The sequence below is a fragment of the Sphaeramia orbicularis genome, chromosome 17 (assembly GCF_902148855.1).
Source record: "Sphaeramia orbicularis chromosome 17, fSphaOr1.1, whole genome shotgun sequence".
Classification (NCBI taxonomy): Eukaryota; Metazoa; Chordata; class Actinopteri; order Kurtiformes; family Apogonidae; genus Sphaeramia; species Sphaeramia orbicularis.
The window spans coordinates 8,833,020-8,850,755 of NC_043973.1; the positions used below are offsets into that span (position 1 = coordinate 8,833,020).

Consider the following 17,736-nt stretch of genomic DNA (forward strand, 5'->3'; position numbering starts at 1 on the left):
AACAACATATTGACTATATTAAAGGAGTCAATCTTGTATAAAATCTAGGGTGATATTAAAATATTACTGCTTCTACACAATGTACTGCTCATGAATACTTCTTCATTTAATTTAAATGTGTGGACCTGTGGGGGTCGACCTTTTAAACAAATATTATTTTGATTGCTTTTCTGCTAAAACAATACAATACCAATACTTTATTTTTAATTGCTCATGTTAAATTTGCGATTTTATTACATCACTCACTTCCAGACTATGCACAAATATTCTTTTCAGTGTAGGACAGTAAATATGACCTTAGAGATATTTGGAAGTTTACCACACAAAAAGCAAAAAAAAAAAGGACTTAACATTGGTTTCTATTATTGGAGTTAAATATGGAATTAAAAGTGAGAAATTGTATATAGTTGTATTTTTCCTACTTATGGTGGCTAGCTTAAATTGGTAAGTCTATCTATCTATCTATCTATCTATCTATCTATCTATCTATCTATCTATCTATCTATCTATCTATCTATCTATCTATCTAAAAAACTCTTGCGTCTGCTTGATATTTAAAGTCACCACTTACTACACATCCTACCTTGTTTTTGATAGATAGATAGATAGATAGATAGATAGATAGATAGATAGATAGATAGATAGATAGATAGATAGATAGATAGATAGATAGATAGATAGATAGATAGATAGATAGATAGATAGATAGATAGATAGATAGATAGATAGATAGATGTCACCCCAATCAATATAATTTTTTTTCATGTTGTAATACAGAGTATATTGCAGAGGAAAAATACTATATTAATTTGCATATTAATTCAGTGAAAGCGCCCAACAGTGCTTTATTCAGTTCAAGGTTGTGCACTGGATGCATATTCCCAAAACCAACCTATTTACCCTGAGGTTAGTCCTTACTGTGAAAAATGTAAGATGACACCCTCATCCACATGTACTGGTCTTGTCCCAGCCTCACAAAGTATTTGGCAGAGGGTGCATTGTTTTGCGTCACTGAGGAGGAGGTGGGCTTCACTTTAGAAAAAAGGGTCCTACCTGGGCTTTTGCCTCCCTCTTGGCTCGACATGCTGTTTTGTTCATGAAGGAAGATGCTGTCCACACCTCCACAATGGTTAACATTAGGTATGCAACAGTACAGGTTATCCACGGTTCGGTACGTACTGCGGCTCTTGACTCACGGTTCACGGTGCGGTTCGGATGCAGAGGCCAGCTGGAGCCCATTTGTGCACCGAAACATAACTGGGAGCTGATGGAGAGCCTTAAGGCTAATTTATACTCGCTTTACGTACGTAAATAGGTACGTTCATTTCCAACGTTGTCATGCATATCTGCCTTCATACTTCCATGTGTCCTGTACGTTTGAATGAGTGTTTCTCAATCAAGCCACCAGAGGGCGCCACTCTTAATTACCATACTGGCCAAATACCATGAAGAAGAGTAAAGTTTTTTGAGAAGAAGAAGAAAGTCAATAATAATAATAATAATAATAATAATAATAATAATACGAGTTCCGTTTAAGTCAAAGGAGTTGGGCACCCAGCCGGCTCCATGTCAGGCTCCAGCTGGGCTCTCCATCCGGCTCCAACCAATGACGGCAGAATTCCATGAGTCATTAGTCTTGGAAAGCTCTAATATAAATGCGAGTTGTCTGGAAATGTCATTTGAAAATGACAAATGAGCCATACCGCGATACATGCTGGTATTGAACTGCTAGGGGCGTATAGTACTGAATGGTATGACGTGTACCATTGCACCCCTAGTTAACATACATTATATCCTGCCTTAAACCTTGACAAAATCTCGCTTCATACTCGCTTCATCATTTGACTAGAAAGTTATAGAAAATATGGGGCCCTTTTCTGAACATAGAACACTTAATTTCAGTTAGTGCCCCTTAACAGTCTTGTTTGCATGTATTTAAAGACAACTTGATCATTCACATGTTTACAAAATATACTGTGAATATTTGTTGCCTGTCACGTGATATTGCAATTAGTGTTCTATATAAGCAGCTGTGTCACGACCTGTCTCATGCCTGATGTAGGGCCAATGCCCTAAATGCCACTGTGGTGAATAAACATCTCTTTGGGAGCTCACAGGTTGTGCAGCTCTTGTGTAACTTTTTATTGACTGTTTCTTTGTATCTTGCACACCTTTTAGTAACTGGATGTACATGTCATTACCTCTTCCCATGGCCTTTTTCTGAACACATTCCAGAAAGTGCAGCCTGATACATCCAATTACACTGATAACAGGAATATTTAAGTCAGTGGTTCCCAACCTTTTTTGGCTCATGGCCCCATTTTAACATCACAAATTTCTGGTGACCCCAGACATTCTAAACAATGACTTCTTTTTTTTTTTTTTTTTTTTCCGAAAATTAATTCGTTTTTGATCATGTAATAGTTTGCTACATTATGTTGCAAATAAACATTAATTTTAGATAACATTTAGTCTATATAATGTATATTATTATGGATGGAGGCAGAAAAGCCAGGATGAGATTACTGCACAAAGTGAGAATTTTATTTTCCTTGGTCAGGATATGTACAGTCAGTCCAGTTTGTATTTACAAGGCTGACAATTAATACTAATAAAACAATAACTCAAACTATGAATTATGAAAGAGCTGCAGCATCTTAAACTGACCACAATGAATATTTGAAAGATAAACAGTACCACAGTGCTTCAGTTTCAGCTTCAGAGTTTGCCATGTCTTTTATGTATTGGGATTGTCTCTGTCAACTCACCATATATTTTTCATTAGTAATTTTTTTACATTTTTACCAGTTACTAGAAATGTCAGGCGACCCCATTTGAATTACAGGTGACCCAACATGGGGTCCCTATCCCAAGGTTGAAAAACACTGATTTAAGTCATTATGGACAATACATTTAACATTACTCAGTTTGGCGGCAATGTCTGGGAAGAGTTTTTACCTCCCCCAATCAGGTTTCTGTAGGTTTTGCTTTAACTTGATGTTAATGTTTCCGTTATACTCAGATGTGGATGAAACATCGCAAAATTGCAATAGAAATATCTTGATGCAAAATTTAGAGAAAGCAGTCTTGGTTTTTGGTAGTAATGTGACTTTATCTAAACAATGAGATGAGGTAATGTTCTCATAAAAGCCTTTGATTTTGCATTTTGATTTTATTTCTGTCTTTTTTTTATTATTATTAATTTTTTGTGAAATGTGGAATGAAATAAAACCAGGAAAAAAACAGCCGTTTGCCATCTGTACCGCAAATCCAAGATACTCCCTCCTAATTCCAAATCTATGACAGAGTAACAAATACAAATCTTTACTATCCCAATCCGAAGAATGATTCCTGTCCTATCCCATTCCCATGTTGTTTGTGATTTTAGACAGGTTATATTTCAAAAAATAGCGGCTGTATTTTATCTTCCACCTCCTTTAAAAGTGAACCCACTCATCCTTGAGGCAGTGAGTACTTTACACATCTTAGAAACAGTGAATTGAGCTGTAACATCATCAGTCTTGACCCCTAGAAAATTCTGTAAAATATCTTTACCTTAAAAAGATAGATAAAAAAAAGAAAAAGTAGCAGAAAGGACAGTAGCTTTGATTCATATTAAAATGGCATATTTCTTATAAATCTTACTATGAAAGTGATTATTGTTATTATTATTATTATTATTATTATTACTCCTCCTCTCCTATCCACTCCCGTTGATTCTTAATGTTCCTGTTTCCTCTTCTGTCATTCCCATGACTCCCATGACCCACTAAATTCAGCCTCTAATTCACACCACACTAACTGAACAGTAGGTTTGAAAATAATCAAAAAGTCAAAATAACATGTCTAATTGTGATGGAAAAAACAAGTATGCATGTGTGCATGTATGTGAGCACCATCGAACCATGGAAGCAGGTCTGATTCTTCTCTAACAAAAACTGCTTTAAGGCTCTAGTTGGAGGAGATTTCACTCCAATTGTTCACTGCAGTACATTCCTTTCATCCACTCCTTCTTCACTCCTTTTGTCTGCTATGGAGCTTCTTTTTTTCTTACTTCTGTATCTATCCACTTACTGTATCCCTGTGTATTTCATTTCTTTATCCTTGCCTTTCTCCTTCATTTTCTTCATCTTCCTCCTTCTCCTTTTAATCATCTCATATCATAAATTGCACATTTTGGATGTCTCAGTAGGAACTCGCTTAAGAAATTAACTTAGTTTTGGGGGCATTTTTGTCCCTTTATCTGATTTTAGAGGGGTTTTTTTACAGCTTTTTCACGGGCAATTTTACAGAATGATGAAATAATGCATTAGCATTGCAAATCCATTCCTGATTTATCCCGGAGAGATGTGTTTTAACTTTACCCTGCTGTTTCAAACAGCTGGCTTTGCAGAAGATTGCAGTGCCATTTTGTTACATCAGTCTGTCGCCAACTCTGCATTGTTGATGTGTATTTAGCTTGGGGAATGTTTAACAATTTTGCTTGTTTTGTTTGTCACATTGCCATCATTTTTTAGCTGCAAGCTACTTGTTGATGGTTGATCAAAACCTGTTGTGTTTTTCTCTCATATGTCATCAAAAAATGCACTCAGTTGTCATGAATGGGCCAAAAGTTGAAATGTGAGTCTCACATGCAACCAAAGAAATTATGTGTATCATGTATTGAGGTCAGTATTTCCCTTGGTTTTCATATCAAGAACTTTCCAGAGCTTTTGCTTAGAGCCACCATTAATTTCTGACCGTGGGTTGAAGTCTTCTCTCAGAGAACAAAAGCGCCTTTGATGAGCCTAAAGGTCAGCCTGGAGGTGGTCGAAAATGCTTTGTTCTGTTGTTACCTCTCCAGGCTATACTAGACAGCCAGACAGTATCCCGCTGGTCAGGATGATTGCCGCCTCTCAAGACTCACATTTACCATCCATATCTTCAATTTCGCATCCTTGAAGCCCCAACGTCCTCACTAAGCCCTCACTCGATCCCCTTCCCCACTGCATTCACCCACACAAAATCAATAACAACACTCAAATGCTATTTCTCTGCTCTGAGGGGATATGGCATACGTCAAGCGTAATGGCTCAATGCGGTGTAAGTATGTCTCTTCCTCAAGGGGCCAGGCCAAGTTGGGGAGGAAGGGGAGTCAGATGAGGAATTAAAGCTGATTTCACGGCCCCTTAAGACCCATGTGAGATTTAACCACCAATTATTGCCTGTGCTCCCCATGAGCAATGAAGGTCTTTGAACCCTGACCACAAAGCCAACCAGGCTGGATGAAGTGCACTGTCTTTTCCGACTACAATCACAAAGCAATAATGCATGATTATGTGAGTCCTCTATGGGTTTTATTCCTCCCCCTTGTTTAATTACACAGCCTCCAAACACCTCTCAATTATAATCAGCGTCTGACTCATACACAATGTCCAAACCAGTGTTAATAACACTGGGCTTATATTTGGAATAGTGAGCTCTGCATTTAGTCTGCTGAATCAAAACCACAGCTCTGTCTTGCAGCACAGTGTCTGTTTGGTCCCCAAACACCCATCCACCCGTCCTGTTTCCCTCTGTTCTCAAGGATACTGACTTCTGAGGTGGTCTTGGACAGAGCTCCATCTCCCTTTCATCACCTGCACTGTCTCTCAAGGTTAATCCCCGCAGCTCTGACAGCCATGTTTTCCTCTGAGCAGAGCGGGTCAGGATGTCAGGTGAGGTGAGGGAGCGGCAGGTAGCCTGCGATGGTTCATATAGCCCGGTGAAGGACAGGCCCGCTGGAAGCTGAGGAGGGTTCAGATGCAGACAGAATAAGGAACAAGCCTGGCTGCCTAGGTTGTCGATGTAGTGGCTGGAGCAGAGATGTGACTGGCTGTTGTCTATCTGGTGGTGTTTTAGCAGGTTTTCTAGGCCAGTGTGGATGGATGAGCTGAATGAAACCAGGGCAGCCTCCCAGAGTGTGCCACAAGTGGGACAAGGTTACCCTTCATCCCCTTTAGCTGAATGTCTCACTATTAAATGACTCTTCCTCTGTGAGCTATTTTTAATGGGATAATGTCGACCAATAAATCATCTTTAAAAATATCTTTGGTATTTAAATATCAAGATCCCACCAAGATACCCTGATACCACACCACGTTTTTATGTCTGATAGCACAAAATTAACTATTCTGATATTTACAGTTTGACTATGCATGAAAAACAGAACACTGTTGACACAGAGGGCATCAAAAGTGAAACCGATGTTGTTACCAAGGTATGTTTAAGTGTAATAATACTTTTAATGCCCCCTGGCTGTTGCCTCCAAAAAGCCCTGGCTCCCATGGACTTACACTGAACTTCTCTCTCAAAATACTAAATCAATCTTTTCCAGGAGTCATTCTGGTCTCATTTCTTTTTATTGGCACCCTATAATAAGAGTCGTGGTAGTCCATCTTTACATTGTTCTCTTAAATAAGATTTTAATCCAAGACAAGTCTTTGACATCTGCTGTGTTGGACTTCGACAGGTGACAGATGTGGAGATTTAGAGCTTCTGTTTATTAAATAAAACATTTTTGCCTGACTAACAGCTAGAATGAAGTGTAAGTAAATAAGTAACATGACCATCAAATAATGTTGGTCTGACTTTTTGTCCAAATATAATCACATGGCATCATTTTATTAATCCACTTCACTGTAATAAAAAATGTAAGCCTATGCCTCAAAAAATTAGATAACTAATTTTCCATTTAACACTTGTACTGTTACAGACTGTAAAACTGTAGGAAAAAATGCTACACATGGAAAACACACACCTTTCCTCTATTGTTCCCATGTTCGGTCCATATCAAGACTAAATATAAGTATAGATGACCTGATATTGTTTCATCCTCTTGTGGAAATGTAAAGCCACTGCCTGAAAACATGTGATCAGCCAAAATCTGTGTCACTAAGTAGATTTTCTACAGCATGAAAACATAGGCAAAGAGCATACAGAAGCCTCATGTCCTTTCAGACCACCACCATAAACTGAAAGGGAATTATGGAAGGGAATTTTTGCTCAATGACGCTGGAGAACTGTGAAGCACTGTAGCTGTAGCTGCTAAACTATAATGGAAATCAATTTACACATAAGTCTGGCATAAAAATAAATGGCCTCAAATCCCCAATCCTGTGCTTTGAGACCAATATCGCACTGAATTTTACATACTAGGAAAAAAAGTATATTTGTAGTGTTATAATCTCATAGTGTATAATTATTGCAATCAATTTCTACAGATATCTAGGGCTACAACAGTTTATAATGAGCAGTTTTGACAATGATTTAGCTGCTATTCAGAAAGAAAAAGAAAATAGAGAACTACATGAAGAAAAGCTTTTCACATATGAAGATCATTTCCTGTCAAAGTAAATTGAAGCTCTTAAGTTGTGGGTCACTAGACAAAAAATACCCAATGATATCCTGCTGCAATCTGCAGCCTGTGGAGAAATGACATTTATGCAGAGTTAACTGCAAATACATTTTGAAGAAATGATCAAGACAGCAGGATCGGCTCAATGGGAAAATGACAGTGTGTTTAATGAAAAATGTTGATTCTGAGTGGAAAAGTAAAAGGCACAGATGACATATCACTTTCTGCTGAAGTGTCTGGTACTGCCTGTTGTAAGTCCACATTATCAGGTTTTTATGGTTATGTTTCAGTACTGGCAGAACTTGTTTCAGTTTGTGCAAATTAAACTTTAAAGAAATGGTGAAACAATTCTTCATAGAAACACCTATTATCACAATCAATAAATCATTATTTGCACTTATGGTTTATGTCCCTGGCCTATGGGAACCCTGAACAGAAATTTAAAAGCACCTCACTCGTCCCATCCCCAAGAATGTGAGACCCAGACAAAAGTTATAATTAACAAGGTAGCAATTTACTGGTTACTTAGAAGACAGAAATAATGCCCAAAACAAAAAACAAAATGATGTCACAAACCTATCCTTACCTAATCGTCAAAATAAAATAAGAAACAAAAAATAGGACCAATGGCCCTGTAGTTTACCGGCCAAACTAAAAGCTTTGGGAAATGTATCCCGATGCCATTTATTATCACCCAGTTATGTGTATTTATTATATTACAGAAATAGCCCATGTTTTGGTCATATTCCAATCAGATCTGTAAAAAATTCAAATTCCAACTAGATATCATTGATACTTACTGGTTTATTGTATCAATCCACTTCCTATCTCTTATAATGGGGAAATTTTTCAAAGTTGCACCAAATCCAGAATCAGATCCAGATCAAAATAATTTCAATACCTTGTGCTGACATCATCATAAAGAAGCTGTATACCAAGTTTGAAGTCAATCAGAACTGTAGTTTTGGAGAAAAAGACAATTGAAATTTGTTCCCCATAAGAGCCCATGTTAAATTTTCTGTAAATTCCCGGATGCAGAAGAAGATCCTGATCAGCGTGTGGCCATTATGTTTTGGTCATCTCCCCATCAGGGCTGTACTGTAGAAATTTCAACTTGATATCGTTTATATTTACTGAGTTATTACATCGATCCACTTCCTATCTGTTATAATGGGGAAATTTTTCAAAGTCGCACCAAATCCAGAATCAGATCCAGATCCAAATAATTTCACTAACTTTTGTTGACATCATCGTAAAGAGGCTGTATACCAAGTTTGAAGCCAATCGGAATTGTAGTTTTGGACAAGAAGACGATTGAAATTTTTGTAATGGACGACAGACGACGACGACAGACGACGACGACGGACGACGACGACGGACGACGACGACGGACGACGACGACGACGACGGACGACGACGACGGACGACGACGACGGACGACGACGACGACGACGGACGACGACGACGGACAACGACGACAGACGCCACCGCCGGATGCTGCATGACGACAATAGCTTACGGCCTGTTGGCCAGTAAGCTAAAAACAAGCGGTGTGACCTAACTTCTAACTAAAAACAGGAGAAAAAGTATGATCAAACAAAAAGGGCTTCTCCTTCTTACTTCTGCTACCTTGTACATTATTTAATCTAATTTACAATATTTATAAAATTCATTTTTTTCACAGAAACTTTCACAGCACACAAACACAGCGATAACCAATCCTCCATCATTGGGAATGGGATGACCAGAAGGAGCAGTGAATCAACAGCAGCCAGCTTTTATCCTCCAGCCAATCAGTGTCAGGTTCCACCAGTCACACTCCTGCAACTGATAAATGTATCACATAGTAATTGGTGGCACTGAAGAGAGGGAGAGAGAGCTGTCAACAAAATACAAACAAAACAGAAATATATGACCCATTAGGACCACATGGGTCAACACAGGTTAAATAATACAATAGAATCATATATCAAGGGGAGATTATCCATCCATCCATCTATCCATCCATCCATCCATACAAAATAATGTTCACTAATTTGCTAATGCATACTCGGTATTCAGAAAAAGGTAGCAAATACACAAGAAAAGAAGCAAATCCAGATACAGACTCTAGGAAGGTAATAGTATGGGATTACATCAGAGCTAGTACATAATTGGCATAGTTTATGACTCTTTTGGGGTCTGTCTCACACAGAAACAGACAGAAATCAATAAACTGTACAGCATATTCCTTCAAAACATATAGATTTGTGAAATTACAAGAAAATAAGAGGGACATTAATGAAATATTTTTTCGTTTTAAAATCCCCTTTCAGGCTAATGAAATATTGATACTTCTGCTTTGAAGACACTGTTTTTTATACACAATCAGCTATTTTTTAAATGATAGCTTCTGCATTATTTATTTATTTATTCATTTATTTTTCAGTTTTAAATTCAAAGAAAAAAAAAACTGACTAAACACACTGTATGGTTATGAATTCATAAAACTGCTCCTAAAATGTTTTTTTTTCTGTTCTGTTGGACTATCTAGACAACTGAGAATGAGTTCAGGGAAAATATCATTTTAACCAGTTTTATAGTTTTGAAAAGATGGCACAGGAGAGAAATGAGGGTTTACGTAAACCTGAAAACTGAGAACATTTCTAAGAAATTTATTTTTTATTTTGATGTCTATTTTTTTCCAGCTCCAGTTGATAATCATATATTTCATTATTTAGTCTAAATATTCACTTGACAGATCGTAACTTTGATGAGGTACCTCGACATTGTAATGGAAAACAGGTTTTGAAAACCTCAGAACTTAGAGTTTAGATGTTATTAATCTTTAAATTCTGATCAAAGCTACTCTATTCAGTTGCAGAGAACAAAGTCTGAGATTTTGAACTCATAAATGATAGCTGTGTCTTGATTTATGAACCGTTTATTACATGACTCATTCAGCGGAGTTCAACTTTCCCTGGAGTTTTAGATTTAATTTGCACTTTTATTATTATGTTTAGCAAACTGAAGCAGCACAGTCATTCTGACATTTGTAGCTCAGTAATACCAATATTACAGAACTTCTACTAATTTGTCAACGTCTATTTTTTTCATGACTGATTTTCAAAGAGGCAAGTTCTGTGATTTTGTCTAGGTTTGTTTTCAGTGTAACTTATTTTATAAAGCACATGAGCAGATGGCTGAATTGTTGTGGTCTGCACATTTTGTTAATGCATTATTTATTAAAGGTTTGTATATTTAACATTCATATGTTCTGCCCATGTTAGCTATTTTTGTTTATGAGCTCATGTTTGTCTCTGTAACCAACATCCATAATAACAGCCTGTACACTGATTTCCATGTAGAGAACTTGGGTGATTTTCCTGCCTTCCATGTTCTTCAGTGCATTGGTTCTGATCTTCTACAGCAGTAACAGTGTTAACACCACTTACAATTAACTTACATGTAGAGTTAGCCTACGTGAACAAACAGCCCCAGTCTCAGACAGACTTCAACATATGAAAGGTGGCAATTTTACACACTGAACCTTTAACATTAACACTTCTGATTAACATCAGTGTCATTTTTACCACCAGTCACCACTATTGTGTATCTGTCACTGTATTATATCTAAGCATTTGATGGATTTTTTGCTATTTCCTCATGGATTTTTCATGTAGGCTCTGCAGAAATTGCATTTACCCGAAATATATGTTGCATTATGGTATATTGTTGCATAATTACCACAGGTAGTTTTGTGAATACAGAGTAATTACATCATATTATATTAATTACAGTAATTACAATACATTACATATCAGCTCAAATAAATTTTGTTATTACTTTGTAGAGATTAAGATAGTAGTTCATAATAAATTACTTTTTGTCATGTAATTATTGTTCATGGGTTTGTTAGATATGCATCAGAAAATAGTGTTTAGTCTGATGTTGGAAAATTCCATCAATAAAGTACACGGTCAATGCCCATCTTCTTAAATACTGTATATATTCATTCATTCATTCATTCATTCATTTTCTGAACCCGCTTTATCCTCACTAGGGTCACAGGGGTCACTTGGAACCTATCCCAGCTACATAGGGGCGAAGGCAGGGTACACCCTGGACAAGTCGCCAGTTCATCGCAGGGCTGACATATAGAGACAAACAATCACTCTCACATTCACACCTATGGGCAATTTAGATTAACCAATTAACCTATTAGTGCATGTCTTTGGATGGTGGGAGGAAGCCGGAGTACCCGGAGAGAACCCACGCAGACACGGGGAGAACATGCAAACTCCACACAGAAAGGTCCCACCCTCCGTCGACTGGTGTTGGAATCGAACCCAGGACCTTCTTGCTGTGAGGCACGAGTGCTAACCACTGCACCACCGTGTTGTCCATATACTGTATATATACGATACATAACCCTTGGACAGCTATATCTATAACTTGTATTAATGGATAATATTAGGGGTAAAATGGTGGCCTATTTTTGTAGGAACCCAAAAATTATCTTATTTTCTACCAGCCTAAATCAGTCACAACTACACTGGACTTAGATGAAATGATGCATAAATTTTAATTTGGTGTAGTTTTTCTAACATTACCTACTTACTAGGTAAGTAGTTGTAATTACTTACTTACTTGTAATTACTTGTAATTACTTACTAGGTACTAGTTGTAATTACCCAGCAGAATATTACCACTTACCATATAGTCAACCATATATATTTCCTAAACAAGATGTATTCATATTTCTTTTTGCTGTTGGTAATACTGTCAATAAACTTTTTTTTAAAAAGGCATAAATATTGTGAGCCCCGCAACATTTTCCAATTATGGGGTCAGGAGACCCTTACAGTTGCCTCTGAACTCCATGTCAGTCTGAGATACCTCGACTCCATTGCCTCAACTCGAGCCACCATATTGGATGGGTCACGTAATTCCGGGTGAAATGTAGAGCCTTGTCGAGACCATCCAGCCTATTTCTCAGTAATAGCCTGACCGTGCTCCCTGAAGAGGCCAATTCTGGTCAGCAAGGTCCACTTAAATTCTCTGTGAGACAGAGGAAGAGAGAATCGGGTCTGTGGAGCCACTTAAAAGCCCCTGGGTGAAAATGGGATTTCTGACCTGCTCCACTGGTGCTGCAGCTCTACAGCCAGATTGGCTGTCAAGGCGCTGCCAGGTGGGAGAAGGAAAGGCAGGAGGAGATGAGGGAGAAGGATGGATGTTGCTGCTGCTGGTGTTGGTGTAGACCGCCAGGACCTCATTAGCTCAACATCTCATCAAACACTATAGCACCAGGGTGGCTTTTACTGCCTCCATATATCTCCTTCCCTTTTACCATACATTCTTATTCCTTGTTTTTATCACTTTGCACTGTTTTCCTTCCTTTTCCCACTTCTGTTTTGTGCTATCTCCCTAGATCCCTATCTCCCATCCTCCCCCTTCCTCCTTTAAGTCTCATTAAGTAGATGGTTCTGCTGGTACTTTGCCACTAGGTCAAAATCAGCAGATGAGCGTGATAATGACGCATCTCAGCCTCCACACACATTTCTGCTGTTGTCATTTATTTCTGTTAATGCCATGAAAATGTAAATTTGTTATGGCTGTAAGAATGTAAATAAGTGCCATATTTCTGCCGGGGAGATATTTCAGGGCACATTAGAAGGCTCTGCAGGTTTCGTTTGCATATCATTGATTTTCAGACCAGGGGTCTGTGTCAAAGCAAAGAAAAATACCAGACACACCCACATGCACACATATGTGGTACATACAGTAGATATATGCAGCAGCTCTGCCAACATGTACACCAGCAGAACATACACAAATAGGTCTTTGTTAATGATTTATGTGCATGTACGCCCTCATTTGATGCAAAAGAGGCCACTTGTTTAATGAGCTCTCCATGTACAAATGTTACACTTGTATAACTCTAGGGTCTCCAATATTAGTGATTGTGTATAAAAGTTAAAAAAAAAATTACAAGAATAATTTATGCATGTTGTACTCAGTGGGGTTTTCTTTACACAAATGACTTCACCACTCATAAATCACAACACTAATTCTGTTGATTAGACAACATGGGTTTCTTTTCTTTTTTTTGCAACCGTGTTTTCTCTTTATTTGACCCATTAATTATTTATTTTGTAACCCCAGAAATAAGACTTTTTACACACGAAGCCATTTAATTTCTGCAGATTTGTTTTTATTATTAGCATCATCATTATAATTACAATCTAAATAAACTAGTTATTACCTGCAAAATTCAGTATTACAAAACTGTAAACAGGGCTGTGTTTCTGAGCCGATGTAAAGTTAACTTTTTAGGGACATGTGATGCGATCAAATGAGTTATACATTGCTGTTGATGAATCTACCTGTACTATATGAAGTACTTCAAATGAGCTCAACCTAAAACATGTACAGCAATAAAATGCAACAGAAGTATTGTAAATCCAAAAACTCATATTACAGTAAAATACTGACAGGATCCATTTACTGTGTAATGACTACTTTTAGTTTTCATAATTCAAATACATTTTACTGCCGATATGGTTGTAAAAGCAGGATATTTACGTGTAGCACAGTATTTTCACAGCATGATATTTGTACTTATACTTCTGTATACTATCACTGCTTGTAAGGAAGTGAGAGTGAATCTCTATAAGACCCAGGGGTTTCTACCAATCACAAAGCAATATGACAAGCTACACATACCCAGTAGGCTCTGTCGCTACCTATTTGTCAGCAAGATATTTTCCATCTCAAATACATAGTGAAGCTTTTTACCAAAGTTCCCTTAGGTGTGCATTTCCCTTGGCTTTCTGTGTGTTCCTGTATAAATCACAGAAGTTTCACAGCATTTCTTACTACTGTAAAAATAAAGAGAAACAAGACTTTACAGTAAATATGCTGCAAAACTAACATGATGCTGGATGTGCTTATATTTCATATAAGGATACCAAATATCAATATTTCCCACTTCATTCCTGCTCTTTGTCTTCCGCTTCCTTCCCTCAGCCTCTTAAAATGCACTGCCAGACCTGTGCCCTTGTGACCAGCTCAGGTCATCTCATCGGAGGCGGTCGGGGTGTAGAGATCGACCGGGCTGAGTGTGTCATCCGCATGAACGATGCTCCACTGCCAGGGGTTACGCCCGTGACGTCGGCCGCCGCACCTCCCTTCGCGTCATTGCTCACTCCAGCATGCAAAGGGTCCTTCGAAACAGACACGAACTGCTCAACGTCAGCCAGGACACGGTGTTCATATTCTGGGGCCCTAGCAGCTACATGAGGCGTGATGGGAAGGGCCTCATATACAACAACCTAAGGCTGATGAACCAGGTCCTGCCCAAGCTCAAAGTTTATATCATCTCCTGGCAGAAGATGCTGCAGTTTGATGAGCTCTTCAAGAAGGAGACTGGAAAAGACAGGTGAGCCAGAGGTATTAGGAAACCACCATGGTAAAACAGTGTACATGAAAAGAATAAGGAGAGCTATTACTTACTGTATATTGGAGTGTTCTGATCAGTGCAGCCACTCAGGGTCTCTTAATAGTGCACAGTGTTAGATTTATGGGAATCCATAAATCCAAATTTCCTAAAATGGAATATTATACTCAGAACCATATTTTCATTAGTATATAATAACCAGAAACTTTGTTTTGTTGCATTAGACTTAACTGGTATTATTTGAAGGAGTAGATCCCCTCCATCTTATTGCACTGCCACATGTCTATAGAGGCCCTAAACAAATAAAGCAAACGCTGGATCTAGCAAGGATCTTTTGCATTTTTCTATGGTAGGTTCTCATTCACAATTGGAAGGGAAGGGTGAATCACATCTCTAATAGCATAGACCTTTAAGTCCTACACACACTGGGGCACAGTTGGGGGGGGGGGGGGGGGTAGAGGAATAGTAAAGTGTTTTCACTTTCACTTTGTAGTGTTCAAACAATCCCCCCCGCACTGCTTTACACGCCGCACCTATAAGCATTAAACCAATCTTTTTCACATTTGTTCAATTCACAAGAAGTACGTAGACGTTGCGATGCTCAGCGGCTGAGTTCAGAATCATTAGTGTGCTATTAGAGATGTAATTATCAATGCAGAGTACTACGTAACAAATGCCCAACAAGCTCATCACCATGAAACAATTACTTGTTAGCTGTTTGCAAGTCTGCAGAAGTTTACATTGTGTTTTTTTACTCAGAAATCTCCCTGAAATACTTTCATATAGAGACAGTTTGTATCATTTGCTGGCATTGGTCTCCACCTAACATTAGCTACTTATTAGCCCATTTGAATGTTGCATGCAAGTAACAAATGTGAAAATGCTATATTGTTGCAAATTTTACCCAAGCAGCTCATCTCTACTGCAAAACACAGGCATTTGTCCTGCGTTTACTCAGCTGTGCATTCATATGAAATGTGTGTAAATAATGAACTCTGACACAAATTCCAGAAGAGCAGGTGGCAGTAATGCACTTATCATGATAACTGCAACCGGCCATTAGAATAAAGAAGAAAACGATGGCTGTAATGCATTGCGGGATGCAGTCCATCACATTGATAGCTCAAGTGGCACACTATTTGAACAGAGCTGTGGACATCAGGGTAACTTTGGTATACTGCATATTTTCAGTTTTTCACACACTACCTACTATAGCTCATCTTCTGTTGTCTGAGTGTTACCATTAGTGCCTCTCACTACATGAAAAAACAACAACAATCTCTGTAAATACATGTTGAAAGAGGCAAGATTTGGATTACGCGTAAGACTAGCCTGTTTCGTTTTCCTGTGACATTTTCTGTTGCAAGGTTTGGCCATGTTAATGCTGGACCTTGGCTTCCCATCTTCAAATATTTCCCCAAATCAAGTTCACACTCCCTCCACAACACTTGTAAATGCACCACTGCCAGGTTAAAAATACAAACCAGCCTGTGACTTTTCTCATACAGTTCATCTAAAAAGCTGCAAAGGACAACAATGCACAGCTGTTGAATTAGATGTGATCTTCAGATTGTAAACTGGATGGATGCAACTGGTGATTATCGCTCAGGTCTCCAAAATCCCTTCTTCATTTGTATAATAATCCAGCAAATTAATTATTTCATGAATAAAACTCTTTTTCTGGTGGTCAGTCTCAGATAGCTTAATTGTTATTTTATTCTAATCTAGGAGAAAAAACAGCACATAAAATATGAAATGTTCACTTCTTACAGAATAAAAAAATAAAAGGCAATCCGACATATTACAAGCAAGACAAGAGTCAGACCCAGCTGAATTCAGTGTCTGTCAGCATTGCCTCACCTTTAACGCTCACAATGAGAATTCTTCTAAACAGGTTAAAGGTTCATAGTTTCTCAGACAAGCCAGAAATACTACATATATTCCATCACAATTATTGGTATTTTGTATTTTTTGCTCTAAGAATATGTTATTTGTAGCCTTAAGTTATTCATTGTCATGCTCGTGCATTGTTCATGCTCCTGAATGCAGAATGTGCTGAATATACTGGCAGGATTTTTTTTTTATTTCACCCAAGCTCTGATTCAAACCCCAAAAATATATTTTACAATTCAATATCTTTGGTTTATAGATTTCGTTTTTTTGCATTTGGATGATGTCAGTATGTTATGAATATCTGTGGCAGAAGCATTAAACCTATCTGACACAAGAAATCCATCATCTTGAATATTTCCTGCAGGTAATTTGGTATTGCAATATATTTGATTGTCTTTGAGGCACCAGGATATTAATGGAAAGAGGTATTTGTTTGCAGCTTGTGTTGTTTTTCAACAACACTTGAAGATATCTCAAAATTAGCATGTGTAGCTTGAAAACGAAAATGTGAGTGTGTGGTTTGTTCTTTTAAGGCTCTCAAGTGTCATGGACTTTGGTGGAACTCCTTGCATACACCATTAAGAAAAAATATTATTGTGGTCATTACTTGCAGTGACAGTTGAACTCTGTTAAATCTTTTCTTTGTCATTCATGGACCCAATTTCGAGGCACAACCAAATGGTTTAATGTCTGGTTTGGAGGCTTCCAGATTGCATCTCCATTCTTTGCAGATAATGTGGTCCTGTTGGTTTCATAGAGATGTGAACTACAGCTCGCTGAAGTTTCCAGTTTAGTGTGAAGTGGCTGTGCTTAGAATAAGGACCAAGTCTGATTATATGGTTGTCAAGTGGTATAAGATGAAGTGGCCACCAAGGCCTTTGGATAAATTACTACACCACATGGACAATTTAAGTTGCTCAGGGTTTTATTCAAATGGTAAGGATGGAATGGGACATCATCACTTGTACTAGTGTAATGTTGGCAGTGATATGGATGCTCTACTAGTCTGTTGTGTTGAAGCTTTGACTTT

General features: G+C 38.0%; 1 protein-coding gene across 1 annotated transcript in view; it reads left to right on the forward strand.

Annotated features, from left to right (window-relative positions):
* st6galnac5a (ST6 (alpha-N-acetyl-neuraminyl-2,3-beta-galactosyl-1,3)-N-acetylgalactosaminide alpha-2,6-sialyltransferase 5a) overlaps window positions 1–17,736 on the forward strand; it is a 73,291-nt gene that overhangs the window by 24,266 nt on the left and 31,289 nt on the right. Inside the window, 2 exon segments of the mRNA XM_030161128.1 lie at window positions 14,384–14,501; window positions 14,504–14,795. Coding sequence (XP_030016988.1) covers window positions 14,384–14,501; window positions 14,504–14,795 — 410 coding nt within the window.